The sequence below is a fragment of the Colossoma macropomum genome, unplaced genomic scaffold, assembly GCF_904425465.1.
Source record: "Colossoma macropomum unplaced genomic scaffold, Colossoma_macropomum, whole genome shotgun sequence".
In the NCBI taxonomy this organism is placed as follows: Eukaryota; Metazoa; Chordata; class Actinopteri; order Characiformes; family Serrasalmidae; genus Colossoma; species Colossoma macropomum.
The window spans coordinates 233,949-250,462 of NW_023495267.1; the positions used below are offsets into that span (position 1 = coordinate 233,949).

Sequence of the window (16,514 nt, forward strand, 5' to 3'; positions counted from 1 at the left end):
AATCAAATAAAGTACAATTCAGTAATATTTCAACAACATTTATTGTCATTTTTCTCTTTTTAGAGCACGCCATGTGAAATAAGTTTCCTCTGGCTCACCTTTTTCTCCGACTGCTGTTTCTATAAATAAACGTGCAGAGTGCAGGTATGGAAGCTCAGAAATAATAGAAATCAGGCCTGTGGTTCTGGTGTATGTGGTCGGCTATATTTTTGTATAAGCATTTGTATATTTGAAGTGTCCAAACTATATAAGAAAGAAATGATATAGGGAAGAAACTGAACTCCCAACATTTGACGGGGCTTCATGCTCCCCAGATCAGCTGCTGACGCGCTCAAGTTCAAGAAGTTTTATGTCTGTGTTGTGCCGAACTCCCCTATGCATACGCACGCTTCATACAGGCATATGGACACTAGATTACATGTGTTTCAGTCATAATGACCAGTACTGTAGCATCTTGGTGAGACTGTAGCCTCTCAGGAGAGACTGTCATTCTGCTACTTTATTGACACCTGCAGAAAAGGCTCATACAGGACAGCCTGTTAACAATGAAGGTCACCTCCGCTCCCTCCGCTTCATTGTAGACACTTAACCCAACTAACTAAACACACCCACGTTATCACCCCTGAAAAATGTTGAGTCCCCTCGTTTGATTTAGACCACCGTAAAACACTCACAGAAGCGAACGGAACACAGAGTCCTGAGCACAGAGACCCCCGGCGCCGCGGGGCGAACACTATTAACCCACATGGGACAGTGCACATGGCGGGAGTCATGTTGTAATCGGCGCAGTTTTTTGTTAATAGAAAAAAAGTCAACAAACACATATAAAACGTCATATCGCCTTCCATAATGACAGAACTAGGCTGACCTTCTCAACACTCATGCTCGATCTTTCCTGTCCTCGTAATTTTTAACCGCGACAGCCTAATTTCTGAGCTCCTGCGACCATGGGTGCACTCGGCAGTTTATTGTTGGTTAATTTAACTCAGTTAAAATCAACCCTTTATTCCATTGCTGTTTGTTTGTTATTTGATTTTTTGATTAGTCTGTGAAACTGTAAAATGAAGCTGTTTGTTGTTTTTCGACTAACAATAACAGAATCAAAAACGAGAATTGACCCATTTGCTGTTTTTCAATACTGGATTTTGAAATAAAAATCAAATGAACAGAGAAGATACACGGACCAAACTGTCATAGAAAAGGCAAGCAGTGTATTCAAAAACACTTCATGCAATAACTTTTTATGATGTAGCCTTTAGAGGCATTAAACTCTTTAGACTTCTAGTTCCTATCACCACCACTGAAATATTCTGTCTTGGTAAGTTTCTCTAGAACAGAGACTTTGTTTACATCTTAACAATTGACTTATGGAGAAATGTAGAAAAATCAGTGCAATTCCTTATTAAGCCTGTGGGCAGGCTTATAGGATACAAAAATCCATTGTTTTCGGAGTCAACAAGATGATGCAAGACTCCTAACATTACAATCTCCTAGCTCTGTAAATCAGCCCCTGCTAAAAACCTTGCTTAATATGTAAATGTTGGAGGAAGTTATTAGAATGTTGCTTTGTCTACTTCACAGTTCTGTTTTGCTTCAGTGGAAAAGGATTGAAGAGTGATGAGCAAATTGTACATTCTATTTGATACTAAATAATTATTTTGGAAAAATGCAGTCACAAGTGTCTAATAAAGTGCAAAATATCATAATATATCACAATGCTGAGTGTCACACAGATCTTTAAAAATGGCAATACAAATTATATCTCGGTGTATCTTGGTGATGTCTGGCTGAGTGGATGCATGCGCTGTTGTAGAGCCTGACTCAGCCAGTTGGAGAAGATCAGAAGACACAGACTGTCTTTGTTTTGTCTTCCTTTCTCTCAGATTTTCTCTATCTCCCTTTGTTTTTTTGCTCTCATCTGTCTCTCCCCCTCTCTTTTCTCCTCTGACTCAGCCACACCGGTAACATTGTGTAGCTGTTTCTGTCTAAGTGGTGCTCCAGGTGGCTGTTTGCCCAGAGAGAGAAAAAGAGAGAAAACTGTTCTCCTCTGCTTTCCCATTCATCATCCCACTGAGGCTGGACCTGGAACAGAGAGGTTCTCCAGAACCTTCCGTTTAACACGTTATAGACTAAAGGCTCTGCAGAGATCTAACGTAAGCCTTTCTAACAATACACTCAGTTCCTCCATTCTCCTCTTTAGGCCACTATTGTACTGCTATAGCTCAGATAGCACTGCTGTGCCTCATCATGGTGATGATCTAGAACAGTCCTTACAGCAGTGTCTGCCTGAGGTACAGTGAACCAGTGTATAAAACCTCACCAGAATCATCTGGTTTAAGTGGTTGCCATGTGGTAAAAAAGACCTCATATAATTAAACATGTCATACTCCATGGTTGAAACATATGATCAAACAGATTGTTTTGAGATTAAGATTACCTTCAGTTTTGTGAAGTGTTATTGCAAAAGGGTATTAAAATTTTATGCTGTGGGAAAAAAAAAGGTTTTTGAAGCTTTTTGAAGGTAAAATCTAGTACCCAAAATGCACAGATAAATCATGAATTTTATCAAGGATTGTTGTCAGTATTAGTGCTAATCCACAGACAAATGATTAATAAAATGACCTCATATAATTAAACATTTCAGACGTGTTTGAATGCAACCTAGTCACAGTGGTCTTGCAAGCCACTGTCTCTTGAGAGTCTGGTAGGTTTCATTGCTAAACATGACCAAGAAATACCTTGACAACTTTGACAGGAAAGGGCAGTTTGACAGCCCTGCAAAATGACCGTCCATAGACCACTGTTTAAGCTTGACATAAAGGAGCAAGTGATTCTAAAATCTGTGTGGCAGAAAGTGATATGCATCTGCATACACACAAGGATAACATGTTTACTAGCAACTAAATGCTTCAGAGAAAAGTCTTTTGAAGATGTGATACTGTGAACATCACAGACTTTCAAATCCACTGACTGTATCTTTCTCCAGAATGCTTATCTTTGTTACAGTACACAGAGTCAGTAACCGTTGCAAAAGATGACTTTCATTTGCATGGTAAACAAAGACAGAGCTTTTAGCTTAAAGCTTTTTGAAGATGATGAAATCTGCAAATGTGCAGATCATATCTTAATCATGAATTGTATAACCTGTATTATCTGTATTTTTGTGCCATGCAAAATCCGTAGACATGATTATTAAGCTCATAAACCCAAACTGTGAATGGAGTGGGGTCCTACGCATTACCTATTATGCTTTCACTACAATTTGCTGTGCTGTACTGAAGGGAGGCAGGCGAGGCTGGAACAACATCCATCTAAGCTTTTGTTATGTGTGTCAGCATTGTTCTGAGTGTGGTATAAGGAATAATGCTGTTGTTGAGTCATTCTGATTTTGTGACCGGAGTTTGCGTCACCGGGGTTCATGTGTAGACGCAAGTGCTGTAGAATAGAGAGGCCAGTCATTATTTTGTAGACTGTACCACTTGTTTTTGCGAATCAAAAACATTGTACTGTAAGTCTGTGTGTGGCTGTGTTATTTATATAAGGGCTGAATGGGGCTGAACTGTTCATGATTTCTCTGTTCAGACACAGTACTGGCCAGTGAGAATGGCAGAATTTTATTTTTTTTTAAGATGATGTTAAGTTTTATTGCTGTGTCCTGTTGAGTGTGGGTGGAGGGTGAGGTATGGTAGGTGTGTGTCTATGTGGTGTGTGGAGGGGCAGTGGGTTGAAGAACAGCTGTGTCCTCTGCTATTTTCAGCCTCTTCCTTTCCTTCAACCTTCTAATTTTCCAAAACACTGCCTTTCTGCCTCTCTTGCTCACTCACTCTCTTCTCTCTCCCTTTCTCCTGTGCTGTTTTTGCCTGTTTTGTGGTGAGCACCAAATGAGCAGTTTCTGAATGCTTGCAGTCTTCTCCTTTGGTAAACTCTCTTCTTAGTTTCAATCCCTCCATCCCTGTGCTTTTTTCCCCTCCTTTCTCTGCTTTTCTCTCTTTTCCATTTTTTCTTTCCATCCCATTTCTCACTACTTTTACATTACATCTATGGCATTTGGTAGAGCAACCTACAGTTTGTTACAGAGCTAGATGAATATAGCATTAACGATCTTGCCCAAGGATTCTTTTTGGTATAGCATGGTGTGCTTGCCCAAGGCAGAATCAAACCCCAGTGTATTGTGCAGTGGAATTATAATAAGAGCAGGAGGTGAAAATTAACTGGCTAAAAGCCAAATTGAACAGCTCGTAATGCTGAACATGGAGAATATATTACAGGAAGTCAACAAGTTGCTTGTTGCTAAAGATAAGCTATAAACCAGTGGTTTTCAACCTGCAAAGGTAATGTTAAATATTGTTCTGGTATTTATTTGCAAAAACAAGACATTTATACCAAGCTTATTGATTGTTCTCACAACATGCTAGCTAGTTCTGTCTTTATTTTCAGTGCAAGTCAATGTAAAACATTTCACGTTTCAATCATATGGAATTCATCCACCATGTTAAAATCTTTCAAAAGGTCTTTCAAAAGGTCCCAGATCCTGAGGTTTGGCCATCTGCAAGTGAAGCGGCCACCATATCAGACAAAAAAAATCTGAGAAAAGCAAGTATAAACCAAAATGAAGAAAAAACAGCAGTGAGTACCTAGTGCTAGGTTTCACATGCAAGGGGAACTGAGAGCTAACAACTAACATTCTGTGTTATATGTTCAGACGCCTTTACAAATGAAGCTTTGAAGCCAAACAGTTTACGCTGTCACTTGGAGACTAAACATCATGAATATATATATATATATATAATGAACCGAATTAAGCCAGAACTCAGACAGAAAAACGAATCAGATGTGTTAAAACTTCTTGTGAGCCATAGAAGCTTTTGTGGTCATTTGTGTGGATTGCAAATTGCAAAAGGTTGGGAATCCCTGCTATAAACTGTCATTTTTATCAGATTTTAACAGTCATTGCATATGTTTTGTAAGACACAGAGAGGGCTGTCACAATACCAGAATTTTTACTTTGATACTGATGCTAAGAGTAATGCTCAATACCTAAACAATAATGTGGTAAAAAAAAAAAAATGTAATAATAATAAATAAAAACATTTTCCATCTGAACACCCGGTGTTTATAGGATTAACCACAGAAAAATACAGAGATCATTACAACTTAGTTTATATACATTTTTTCTTTTTTCATCACTACAAAACTCTTCAAATGTTAAATCAATCAAATACTTAACTAAATACTTTAAACATGGCCTCATTCAGCATTAGCAAAAAGGAAAATTAACAGTGAGAGAGTGGAATATAATATAGCCTAACATTTACCATGATATGTTTAAATGGGTTGTAAATTAAGCTGTTTGTTTCTAGGAGCACAGAGTTACCTTATTGAGTAAAACTCTTTACCTGGGAGTATATTAATGGGCATGTTTCCATCCATGTCAATTTGATTTGACTGTGAGCAGAATAAAATATTAAATATTAATAACATAGCGTTGGCCTATTAAAAAATGAATTGAATGTTTAGTATATTGGATTGTTTACCACAATATCATATTGAAAACCACTGAAGTTTCAATATATTGTGCAACACTAACTGAAAGTGACAATCTCTGTTTCTCCCCCCCCCCCGTCTTTGGTCGAATTAGTGACCCCATTGCCATTCCATCTGTCTTGAGGTCAGTCTTACTGTAATGACCATCCACCATATGGTCAGTAGGAGCATGCCAAGTACCTGATGGCATCTGAACTTCTCCAGTGCTGCTTGTGCAACCTACTGCTCACCCACTGACTCCACAGAGTCAGTAATTGCCCATTTTTACAGTTGAAATATATTTCTTCTGTAAATTTCCTGCATAGCTGTCTGCAGGGAAATTAATAAAAATCTGCTGGTGCAGTAAAAGCTGTCGTTGTGCCGTGTCGGCTGAAGCAGAGTGGAACTGTGTGTGTGAGTCAGATCCATGCTCTGTCTCTGGGTGATTGTGCAGATGTTTAAGTGGCACTTGCCCTATTGGTAATCCCATCATAATGAAATGCAAAGGACCATGTTGGGATGAGTTATTGAGGTGTTTTACTGTCTTTTCTTATTAATTTTGTTTTATTGAGAATTGGTTCTTTGCCTGGATCTTGAAAAGTGGTTGTCGCTGGATTGTTTTGATGTTCAAGTAGTGCTAGGCAGTGTATCTATACCAGCACACGGATGTTGGTGTCACGCAACAGTGTTGATTTTTTATTTATTTATTTTTTTTTAAGTCTTAGCAATCTCTTGAGAGATAATGAGCATTATATACACGATAAAATTCTATTCCATAAAACAGCTGTGTCCCTGTTGTCACTCCAGTATAAATACAGGTTCCTTTGGAGCCATTTTAAGAGGAAAATGCAAAACATAACAATTCATTCAACACAACCTACAGTACTATGCAAAAGTCAGAGACCACTCTTCAATTATTTAATTTCCAAAATGGACATTAAGTATAAGGTATCCATTTCACAGAAGATCCAACAACTATATGAGATTTTTCAGTATTTAGCGTAGTGCTACTCCAATACTGTTATCAGTGCAATACTGGCACTCAAACACGGTATTGGTATTAGTGCTGGGGATACCCGAACTTATGACAGCAGTGTAGGTTGACAAGCAGAAGTAAAATGCTTATGACAAAATCTGTAATGCCAGTAGGTCTATTTTGTGGAAAAGCAGTAGAAGTCGTTAACGAACCTGTTGGCTTTCTGCCTAAGATATTGGTTTTACAGATACACCAGATACAAACATACAAACACACTAATCTTAGCGATTTACCTCTTGAAGTAAACCTTCATCTCCCACTGTGTAGTAAGTTACAGTCTGAGTTTATTTTAGTCCATATTGTTATTGAGGGACCGAACATAAGGGAGACATATGGAAAGAAGCGTCTGTCTCTTGAGTTAATAATAGCCTTTACACTGTAAAAAAAAATATACAGCTTTAAAAAGTAAAAGTACCAGGTTCCAGTAACCAGGTTCACTTGAAAATCTGAGTTCATTGAACCTGTAATATTAACAGAAGAATAAAATGTTTTACATTTGTGAACTTATTCACAAAAGAACTCACAAGTGAACTCAACATTTCAAGTTAACCTGGTTACTTACTTTTCAAGTTTAAAAGCTGCATTTTTTTTTACAATGTAGCCTCAATTTAGCCATGGCCTTATTCAGTGCCGGAGTGGGATTTCAGGAGAATCAGAATAAACTCACAGCACAAGAATGCTCAAACTGTAAATATCACACCCAAATATGCATCTGTAGTAATGTTGGCAGTCCTCATCTCAAGTGATGCAGCCACAGGGCTGTAATTAAGACTCATACAGTGGATAGAGATTAGATGAAGCTGAAGCTTTATTTCCCGTTCCACCTTAACTGATGTAGTGATTATGTTCAGACGCCTGTATGGACGTTACTTCACTGCAGAAATAGACCATAAATGTGTTTCCTGCCCGCCGTGGCTTTCATGTTGTCTTAATTTGGGTCTGCCCACTGTGGCAGTAACCTGTGTTTTTGGCTTCAATAATTATTAGGTTTTAAGTTTGTACATCTTTAGCTTTGCAGGTTTAACATTGTACACCTCAGCTGTCTTATTTTAACCTAGTTTTGTCATCTTCTCTGGGCAGAAGTTGTGCCTGTGGTGAGCATGGTTTATAGTGAAGTTTTTTGGGGGGGAGTGTTGGAATATGCAGAGTGATGACTGCATGGCTGTTAGGAGCAGCCTACAGCCTGATGTAATGACATTGCAGGACATTAACACATTTTGTGTGTGTGTGTGTGTTTGTGTGTAACTCCAGGTCTGAAAGCAAATTCCACTCGAGTCTTGGCCTTACTTGCTCTAGTAAAAACCCTTATGTATGCTCAGTTTGATGAATGTGTTCCTCTAACTCTCAGTAAAAAGATATCCTGTTTAAAAATGTAATTAGAGATGATTTTTAAAGAAATACTTTTACTTTTTTTTTACTTTACGTACATTTATAAATATGTACTTTTATACTTCTACTTCAGTAAAACATCTAAGTCATACTTCAACTTTTACTTGAGTATTTTTTTACTGGATTACTAGTACTTATACTTAAGTAAGTGTGTAGTTCTGTCACCTCTGGTGGTGACACTGATTATTTTAAACCTGAAGGAGGACAAATGAGCATCTAATATCACAAAAAGAGATCTCTATAACTGACAACTATTAACTGACAGACTGATTTCACAAGGACAGTGGGGTATTAGTGATAAGAGGTGATAGATGTTGTTAGATGCAGAGATGTTATTTTAAGTGTGTGGTGTCTTTTACACTATGCTTCAGATGTTTGTGTTTGAACACATTATGGGTGAGTCTCAGATTCTGGTGGGTTTTAAGTAAACTTTCTGCTATCTGTTTTGTTTCATTCTGTGGGGCGTGAGAGGTGCAGCCGCGTGACTGCTACAGTTCACACACTCTGATCAATCTCATATACAGCTGTAGTGAAATATCTACAAACATCCTTCCACTAAATTGATAAACAATCAGTCATTCTGCTCAATAAAAAAAAGAATTCTGGAGCATAGTATTGTTGTCTACTCTCAACGTCATTCTGATTGGGCAAAACCTGGTGGACCAACCGGTAAATCTGTGTGTGGCACAGAATGTTTTACTACTATTTCATTCGATAATGGTCATTAATGAGAGAATTTGCTTTTTTTTAAGTTTTGTTTGTTTTCAGTTTCATTTTCCTTGAGTTATGTGGCTTATTTCACTGTATTTTGATTTGTGGCATCAACGTTATGAGCAGATCACATACCTTTTTTCCTGAGTCAACAGCAGTACAAAGTGACCACATTATCTGCTTTATCACTTTTATAACTAAATAAATTGTTAATAACTTAAATGTATTTGTCTGTGATTTCTGCTCTTCAATGTTCTTGCTCAAATTAAATGGCTGTCATCAGATAAGGACATCAATTTAAAATTCTTTTATTTATTAATTTTTTCACCCCCCCCTAGTGTTTAACTCAAGTTGGCTTTCATGTGTACTGGGACACAGTCGAGTATCAAGTATCAGTATCAGAAAGGAAAAAGTGGTATCAGTACATCTCTAAGTTAGTGTGTCCACCCTTTGCTTTTGTTACAGCTTCCATTCTTTTTGGGAGACTTGATTTCAGTTTTTCTGAGAGAGTTCTGCAGGGATATTTTCCCTACCTCCAAAGTTCTGTCTTAGAAGTTGGTTTCATTTTCTGCTTCTGGCAATCCAAGTAATCGCATTCTCATTCACTGATGTTGAGGTCTAGACTCCATTGTTCTGAGAACACTGGCAGCTGGTTTGATTTGCAAAATTTCCTTTTCTCTCTCAGTTTCTTGGCAACTACACCTTTCAGACTGACAGTATTTTTGAACTTCAGTTTTGGAAACTCCTGTTTTTTTCACTTATTTTCTTTTGACCTTCCCTTCCTTTTAATTCATTTTGTGTGGCAACACTCCGGAAGCATGGGTTCATTAACTTCATTCATGCAAAATGAAATATTAACTAGTCTGATGCATTTGGAAAATAGTCATATTGAATTTTATCAGTGACTCCTTGCTGATGCCTGACTGTGTATGTGTGGTTGTACATTTGCAGTTGGTGAATTTGTGAGCGATGTCCTACTGGTCCCGGAGAAGTGCAAGTTCTTCCATAAGGAGCGCATGGACATGTGCGTCAGTCATCAGCAGTGGCACGGAGTAGCCAAGGAGGTAAGCCAAACCTTCTGTAACCTCCAAATACACACACTCAGCCTTCTCTTTCCTTCTTAGATACCAGCTATTACAGTGGAATAGGGAAAGAGCATCACTGATGGCCTGTCGAATGTTGTTCATTGTTTTCATTCTCCATTATTCTTCTTGTGAATAGACCATCTGATGGTTCTGCTTTGTTCATTCTCTCTTTTTTTATATTTATAGACTCTTTACATGCCTTCTTACTCTCAAACTGTGTGTTTTTTCCCTCCTCCCTCCCTCTTTCTCAGTCACAGTAGACGTTCAAGTCCTCACATTTCACCCTGATAATCAGATTAGCAGCAGGGCTGTAATGCTGCTAATCCACAACCCTCTTCCACTTTATACACACACACACACACACACACACACACACACACACACACACAAAACTCTGTAACCTGCGCTGCAGGCTAGATGCCCTTTTGAGCTGCTACAAGTCTCTGCTTGTTCTCTCACTCTGTGTGTGTACATCTATCTCTGTCACTTTGTCTCTCAATCAGACTGTTGACTAACTTAATGTATTTCTATGTTAGAGCCTACATGTATGTAGCAAGTTTTGCTGTTATCTGTCACTTTATTTTTGAATTTAAACATAATTTGATCAGTGTCTTCATCCACACAGTGAGACACACACACACCTTATAAAACCTTTCAGGCGTTCCACCCAGTGCCAACCCTAATTTTTTCCAAGACATGTTAAGCAACATTTATGTAAAGTTAAGATTAAACAATATTATGGGTGTCTGGCATGTGTCTGGTATTATGAAAGCTGCATTCACTGGATTCCTTTGAAGTTCATAAACTGAGCAACCATAGGGCTTAAAAAGTTAGTCATTTGATATTGTTAAACCTTGCCTGTTTACTTATTAACTTAGAGGGCATTAACCACTTGATGGGCCATGTACTTGATGGTCCCAAAAACAAATGAAAACTTTTCTCCCCCAGATGGGTTGTCATGTGCACATCCCTATTGGCAACTGTAAAATCATTTGATCACTTTCAGCATGGAGAACTGGAGCATTCTGTGTGCTAACATGTTTTCTATCATTATATAAAATATGCTCAAGACGGTCTTTCTTGTTGGATTTTCCTCATGAGAGCTCATTCAGAGTACAGATCGGTATACATTTGTTATTGGTTTGTTTAATCAGAGTAACAATAAAGCACAACTAATGTGTAATTTGTATTCATATTCTTATCTATGTGTTTTCTTTTTCTACAAAGATTATTTGCGACACAAACTAAATTAAAATATCACATTTCAGTTTTGTTTGATCATGTTTTTTACATATGAAAGAAATGCAACAGCAGCAGAAAACGTAGATAAAATGGCAGAAATAGGCACTTTTTTGCATTGATCTTAATGGGATAAGTACACTAGGTGTGACTTGCCAAGTAGTTTAAAAATATAGTTTAAAAAAATTATATTTAGCTAGCAGCAATAGCTTAACTTTATAAGTGAACCCTTAAGAAAAAGCAGTTTAGCAGTTTGTTCACCTTCAGATCTAAAGTGTCTTAGCTAGTCTTTTCAAATAACAATTGTGTAAGTATCCATGGTGCTGCTGGCCCAGCTGTTTATGCATCAAATCAAGTAGTTAGCATACTCTTTTGACAGTCTTTGAATTTAGCCTAAGTGATAGAACTTTGTGGCAACTGGGCCAAATAGAAGGACACTAGTAGCAATGGGCCTTTAGTGTTGTTCTTTTCATACCTTGTTTTCCTACATTGTTTCCAGGTAGTTGGATAATTTATCTGCTTGCATAATGATTATTTATTACCAAGTAATTGTATATTATATAAAATTGGTTCTGGATGTTGGACTGGAAGTTGAAATTGAGACTACATCTACCTGGATTAGTATTTTGGAGAAATATTACTTATTATTGTTTATTTCTGTAGGGTTGCAAATGCAGTAAAATGAATACAATGCTGACATTTTAGCACAGTAGCCCAAATATTGATTTGAAACATAAGTAAAATCTAAAAACCTGTCAAGCAGTTGTCTGCTGATCACTGCGCGTCCTTATTATTTGCCATTACAGATCTGAGTGTTCGCTGATTTTCAGTAACATCACATATTGTGACATTTCGATTATGCGTGGGCAATATGATGGTATTTTATCTTTACCGTTATGTCATATGTATTGTGTATGTCGTGTGTATGTATATCAGTATGTATTGTACACTGAAAAAATAAGTAAAGTATTGTTATATTTTTACAGTTTATATTATGTTACATTTTTGCCATATCGCCCATCCTTAATTTCAGTGTTATCTGCAAATGTAAAATCAACCAAGCTAATGCATGTAATGCTATTTCTGGTAACTATGTGACTACTGTATGTAGACTGCCCCATAAATATTGTGTTCCAGGGTCAAGTATTTTGTGATTTATGTGATTTCTTTCTCATCTGTGTTCTCTTTTAGGCCTGTTCGAAGGGAAGCATGGTGCTGCACAGCTATGGCATGCTGCTGCCCTGTGGCATTGATAAGTTCCACGGCACTGAGTACGTCTGTTGCCCCTCCACTCGCCCTGAGGAGCTGGCCCCACCTGCTTCTCCCTCTCAGGAGGAGGATGAAGACGAAGAGGAAGACGAGGAGGTGGAGCTTGATGAGGATGAGGAGGATGAGGCTGTAGAGGAGAGGTAATGTGCATAAATGTGTTAACGCCTGGAAAATTAAGCTGATATATTCCTTTATTGTCTGTATTCCTCTCACCACTGAAGTGTGTGTACATATTAAGGGTGGACAAAATGATGATATGATGTCGTTATTATGATAAAGTTCTTCACAGTAAGCTTCTCTGAGCATATCATGGGTGTTGTCAGTACTTTCACAACACTGACCAACTGCCAGGCCTGTCACAATCATAAAAATTTTAGCTGACAATTAATTGCTGTACACAGTTGTATGCCTAAGTTTGAATTACATTTTTTGCTGATTTTCTAGTTGAAAATAAGTAAACATCCTCTACAAGGAATTAATTTAAATATGGCATTTGTTGTGGCATGTGCTGTCTACACACACAACATACATCCACATGCTTATTTGGAGTTTTTTGGCATAACTTTAAAGCCATGCTGACCTGCGTCTCATCCATGGGCTAATGACCTCCTTGTAGTCCCTCTGCAAATGTTGATGATTGCATCTTTGCCACCTACTCTGAGCTGTATTGGTTTAGAAATTTGACCCTCCCCTAATAAATCTACATTCTCTTCCACAATTAGCTCAAAAGTTCACATGGTTGTCCCCAGACATTCTCACAAGATCATGTCTGGCCCTGCGACAGTATGCAGTATAAGAAATGCTCAATAAGGGACAATCATTGTACTACTGTTGCATGGTGTCTGTTTAGCTTAACAAACATCAGAAAAACAAAGTATTGTGATATAAAAATGTCTTCATGTCTCACAGTATGATATTTTTGCCACATTGCCCAGCCGTAATGTACATAATCACAGATGGTGTTTGAGTAATAAGAGATGTTTTTGGCTTTTGTGTGTTTGTATATGTGTGCGTCTGCTAATGAGATGGGTCTGTTTAGTGGGCAGAAGGTAGAGTATAACAGGAGTATCTTATGACAGGTGGTGTGTAAGGAATGTGTAGTGACATTTTGTGTGTGTGTGTGTTTGTGTGTTTGTGTATGTTTGTGAGATATGTGCAAATGTTCACTGCTGGGTACCTGAGAGAGTGTGAGGGCTTGTGTGTGTGTGTGTATGTGTTTGTAAAGATGAATTGCAGTGCCACGTCAATGACCTCTGGCAGCTGGTGTATTCAGTTTCATAAATCACATTTCTCTCCCCACCTCTCAACCTCTTCACCTCCCTGTCTGTCCTTCACTCTTATGTCCCCATGCCTGTTCTTTCATCTCCTTTCCCTCTCTCCTCCCTCTTTCTCTTCACCTACTTCTCTCCTCTCTGTCCCTCCTTCTTCCTTTGTCATGCTTTTTCCCTCCTTGTAGGGGCGAATGATATGAGCCTAAATCTATATCATGATATGAGCTTAAATCTATATCATGATAGTTTTACATTAGGGATGCACAGATAGGGGAATTGTAGGCCTAAGCAGATGTCTGTTATCCAATATTTTTCATATACATATTTTGTACGTGTTTGTGTAGAACCGATCAGGCATAACATTATGACCACCTCCTTGTTTCTACATTCACTGTCCATTTTATCAGCTCCACTTACTATATAGGTGCACTTTGTAGTTCTACAATTACAGACTGTAGTCCATCTGTTTCTCTGCATACTTTGTTAGCCCCCTTTTACCCTGTTCTTCTGTAGTCAGGACCCCCATGGACCCTCACAGAGCAGGTACTATTTGGGTGATGGATCATTCTCAGCACTGCAGTAACACTGCACCTGCGTTGTTGGTCCACCCTGTAGTTGTAAAGCCAGAGACGATAGCTCATCTCTTGCTGTACAGTATGAGCTAATCATCCTCTAGTCCTTCATTGGTGGTCCACAGGACGCTATTGACTGGATATTTTTGTTTAACGGACTATTCTCAGTCCAGCAGTGACGCTGGACTGAGAATAGTCCATTAACCAAATTAAAACCACTTTAGACTAATATCTCGGACTGAAGAAAAAAGATTTTTCAATAAAATTCTGTTACTAAAACCTACCATGACTACATGCTAGAAAACTATGCTTCTCCTTCAACCCAAACCAGCTTGCCTCTGCAGCCACACTGAGTGGATCCTTGCTTAATGTGGAATTTGAATTTAGTTTATTATTAAATTATTAAAATGATTAAAATAGATATTTTAGCACAGTAGCTAAGCATTGCCTACACATTCTGCTTATTTAGAGTACACTAAATATGTCATCAAATATCACTTTTGAAATATAAGACATAGCTAAACAATCTACCCAATGATGATATTTCTTTTAGCAAATATCTGACGATACCGATATGATTCTGATATCATCATGCATCCTGTTTTTCCATGGCCTGGACAATGCTGATATCATGTGTTTTTCAAAAGCAACAAAACAAGGGCACTTAGCGTATTGTATTGTTATAGACTGGTTTTCTGGACTTGGATTAAGCCTAGACTTAAATTGCAGTGTCAAAGGTGACTCAGCATTGCAAATTCTTTTAGTCCGGTCTTGAGTTTGAGCAAAGTAAAAAAGTAAGCTCTTCCCTGTCACACTATGATAATCTGCACTACTCTTCAAAATAGTTAAAAAATGTTTTCAAATCGCACGTGTTTTTTGTTTATAACACTATGGGCTGGATTCCTGGACAGGGATTAAGCCTAGTCCTGGACTAGTTGCATTTCCCATGATGAATAACCATTGGAAGCTCTATTTTAGTCTAGATTTAGGCTTAATCTGGGAGTAGGAAACTGGCACTATAAGATTTTATAAGAATGATTAAAGCTGTTCAAGTTCATATTTGTCTCTGTCTGGGGCTGTTTATGTTCGTTATCCACAATATGGTAAAATCCATGTCATGCGACATTGTAACGCCAGTATTCATTTTCATTTCTCTCTCCTTTTTCATATCTTCTTTCGCCCAGACTCTCTCTCCAGTTTTGCTTGTCTTTGTTTCTGCTTTTGCCATTTTATTTATGTTCTTCGCTATTCCCATTTTCCCAGACTAATGTAAACTTTAGATGAAGTAATATTGTTTACAAAAAAGCCTGAAACATTTTATTGCCCCTGTAGCGAGCCAGCAGTGGATGAACAGCCGACCCAGAAGGAAGACACAGCAGAGGAGACAGATTATGAGGGTGAGGAGGAGGATGGTGGGGAAGAGTACCAGTACATGTATGAGGATGAAGAGGAGGACAGAGACAGTGAAGAGAAACAGGGAAAGAAAGAGAAGGCTGCTGTAGTAGAAAACCAGGATACTGACAAATCTCTACAAGAAGTCAAAGGTTAGTAAGGTTTTGGCTTCATGTCACACTGTCACAAGTGCAGCATATACTGCAACCAAGTTTTATTCACTGTTTGTCATGTGTAGTAAACATATTTAGTGGCTAAGATGCCACATTGTATTGGTATGGAGTGGTAAAGATAACAGAGGGCATTTTTGAGTGCTGTCCTCTGGTGGCCGGAGGCTCTAACAGCGCTCCCTGTGTTAGCTGTGTGTTCCCTGGAGGCGGAGACGGGCCCCTGCCGTGCCTCTATGCCACGCTGGCACTTCGATATGCGCCAGAGGAAGTGTGTGCGCTTCATCTACGGAGGCTGCGCCGGCAACCGCAACAACTTCGACTCGGAGGAGTACTGCATGGCCGTGTGCAAACGCCTGAGTAAGTCTCCGCAAGGACCCAGATGCCCCGCTGCTCCTGTCCCTCTCTCTGTCTCTCTGTGTGTCAGCGCCAAGGCTGCTGGTGCAATTAGCGTTAGCTTATTGCTCAAACCTGGATAGGCACCATGAGAGGAAGTAGGGGTGGGCAAAATTGAAAGAAATATATCACGATACTAGAAGACATTTTGACAATATACGTCATGCTATAATGCCTAATTGCTATTTGCTACAGGCCAGAAATATTTAATTATTTGCAAAAACAACAACTACCTTTACCATAAAATTAGTAGTGTTTAATTTTCGTGTAAAAATATATATATATTTTTGTCTATATAAAATGTATATGCCAACCATTTTTTTTTAGTAAACCTAGCATTCTAACTGGGTGTGCATGGCCTCCTAAAGCCCGCCCACAGCAACAGCCCTGCTTTACTGCACTACATCCAATTATCTTGGACCAATAATCCTCTCAAGAACTGAAGCCGTTGTCAGTACTCAGAC

The 16,514-nt window shown here is 38.5% G+C and overlaps 1 protein-coding gene across 5 annotated transcripts in view; it reads left to right on the plus strand.

The window, feature by feature from the left end:
* The window catches only part of aplp2 (amyloid beta (A4) precursor-like protein 2), a 92,404-nt gene that overhangs the window by 52,032 nt on the left and 23,858 nt on the right, over positions 1-16,514 (plus strand). For 4 of the 5 annotated variants that reach the window (XM_036561767.1, XM_036561769.1, XM_036561768.1 and 1 more), the window contains exons 4-7: positions 9,611-9,723; positions 12,175-12,392; positions 15,428-15,639; positions 15,847-16,014. In XM_036561767.1, the coding sequence (XP_036417660.1) occupies positions 9,611-9,723; positions 12,175-12,392; positions 15,428-15,639; positions 15,847-16,014 (711 nt within the window). The remainder of the gene's footprint in view (positions 1-9,610; positions 9,724-12,174; positions 12,393-15,427; positions 15,640-15,846; positions 16,015-16,514) is intronic. The other variant, XM_036561771.1, reaches the window with a different exon arrangement.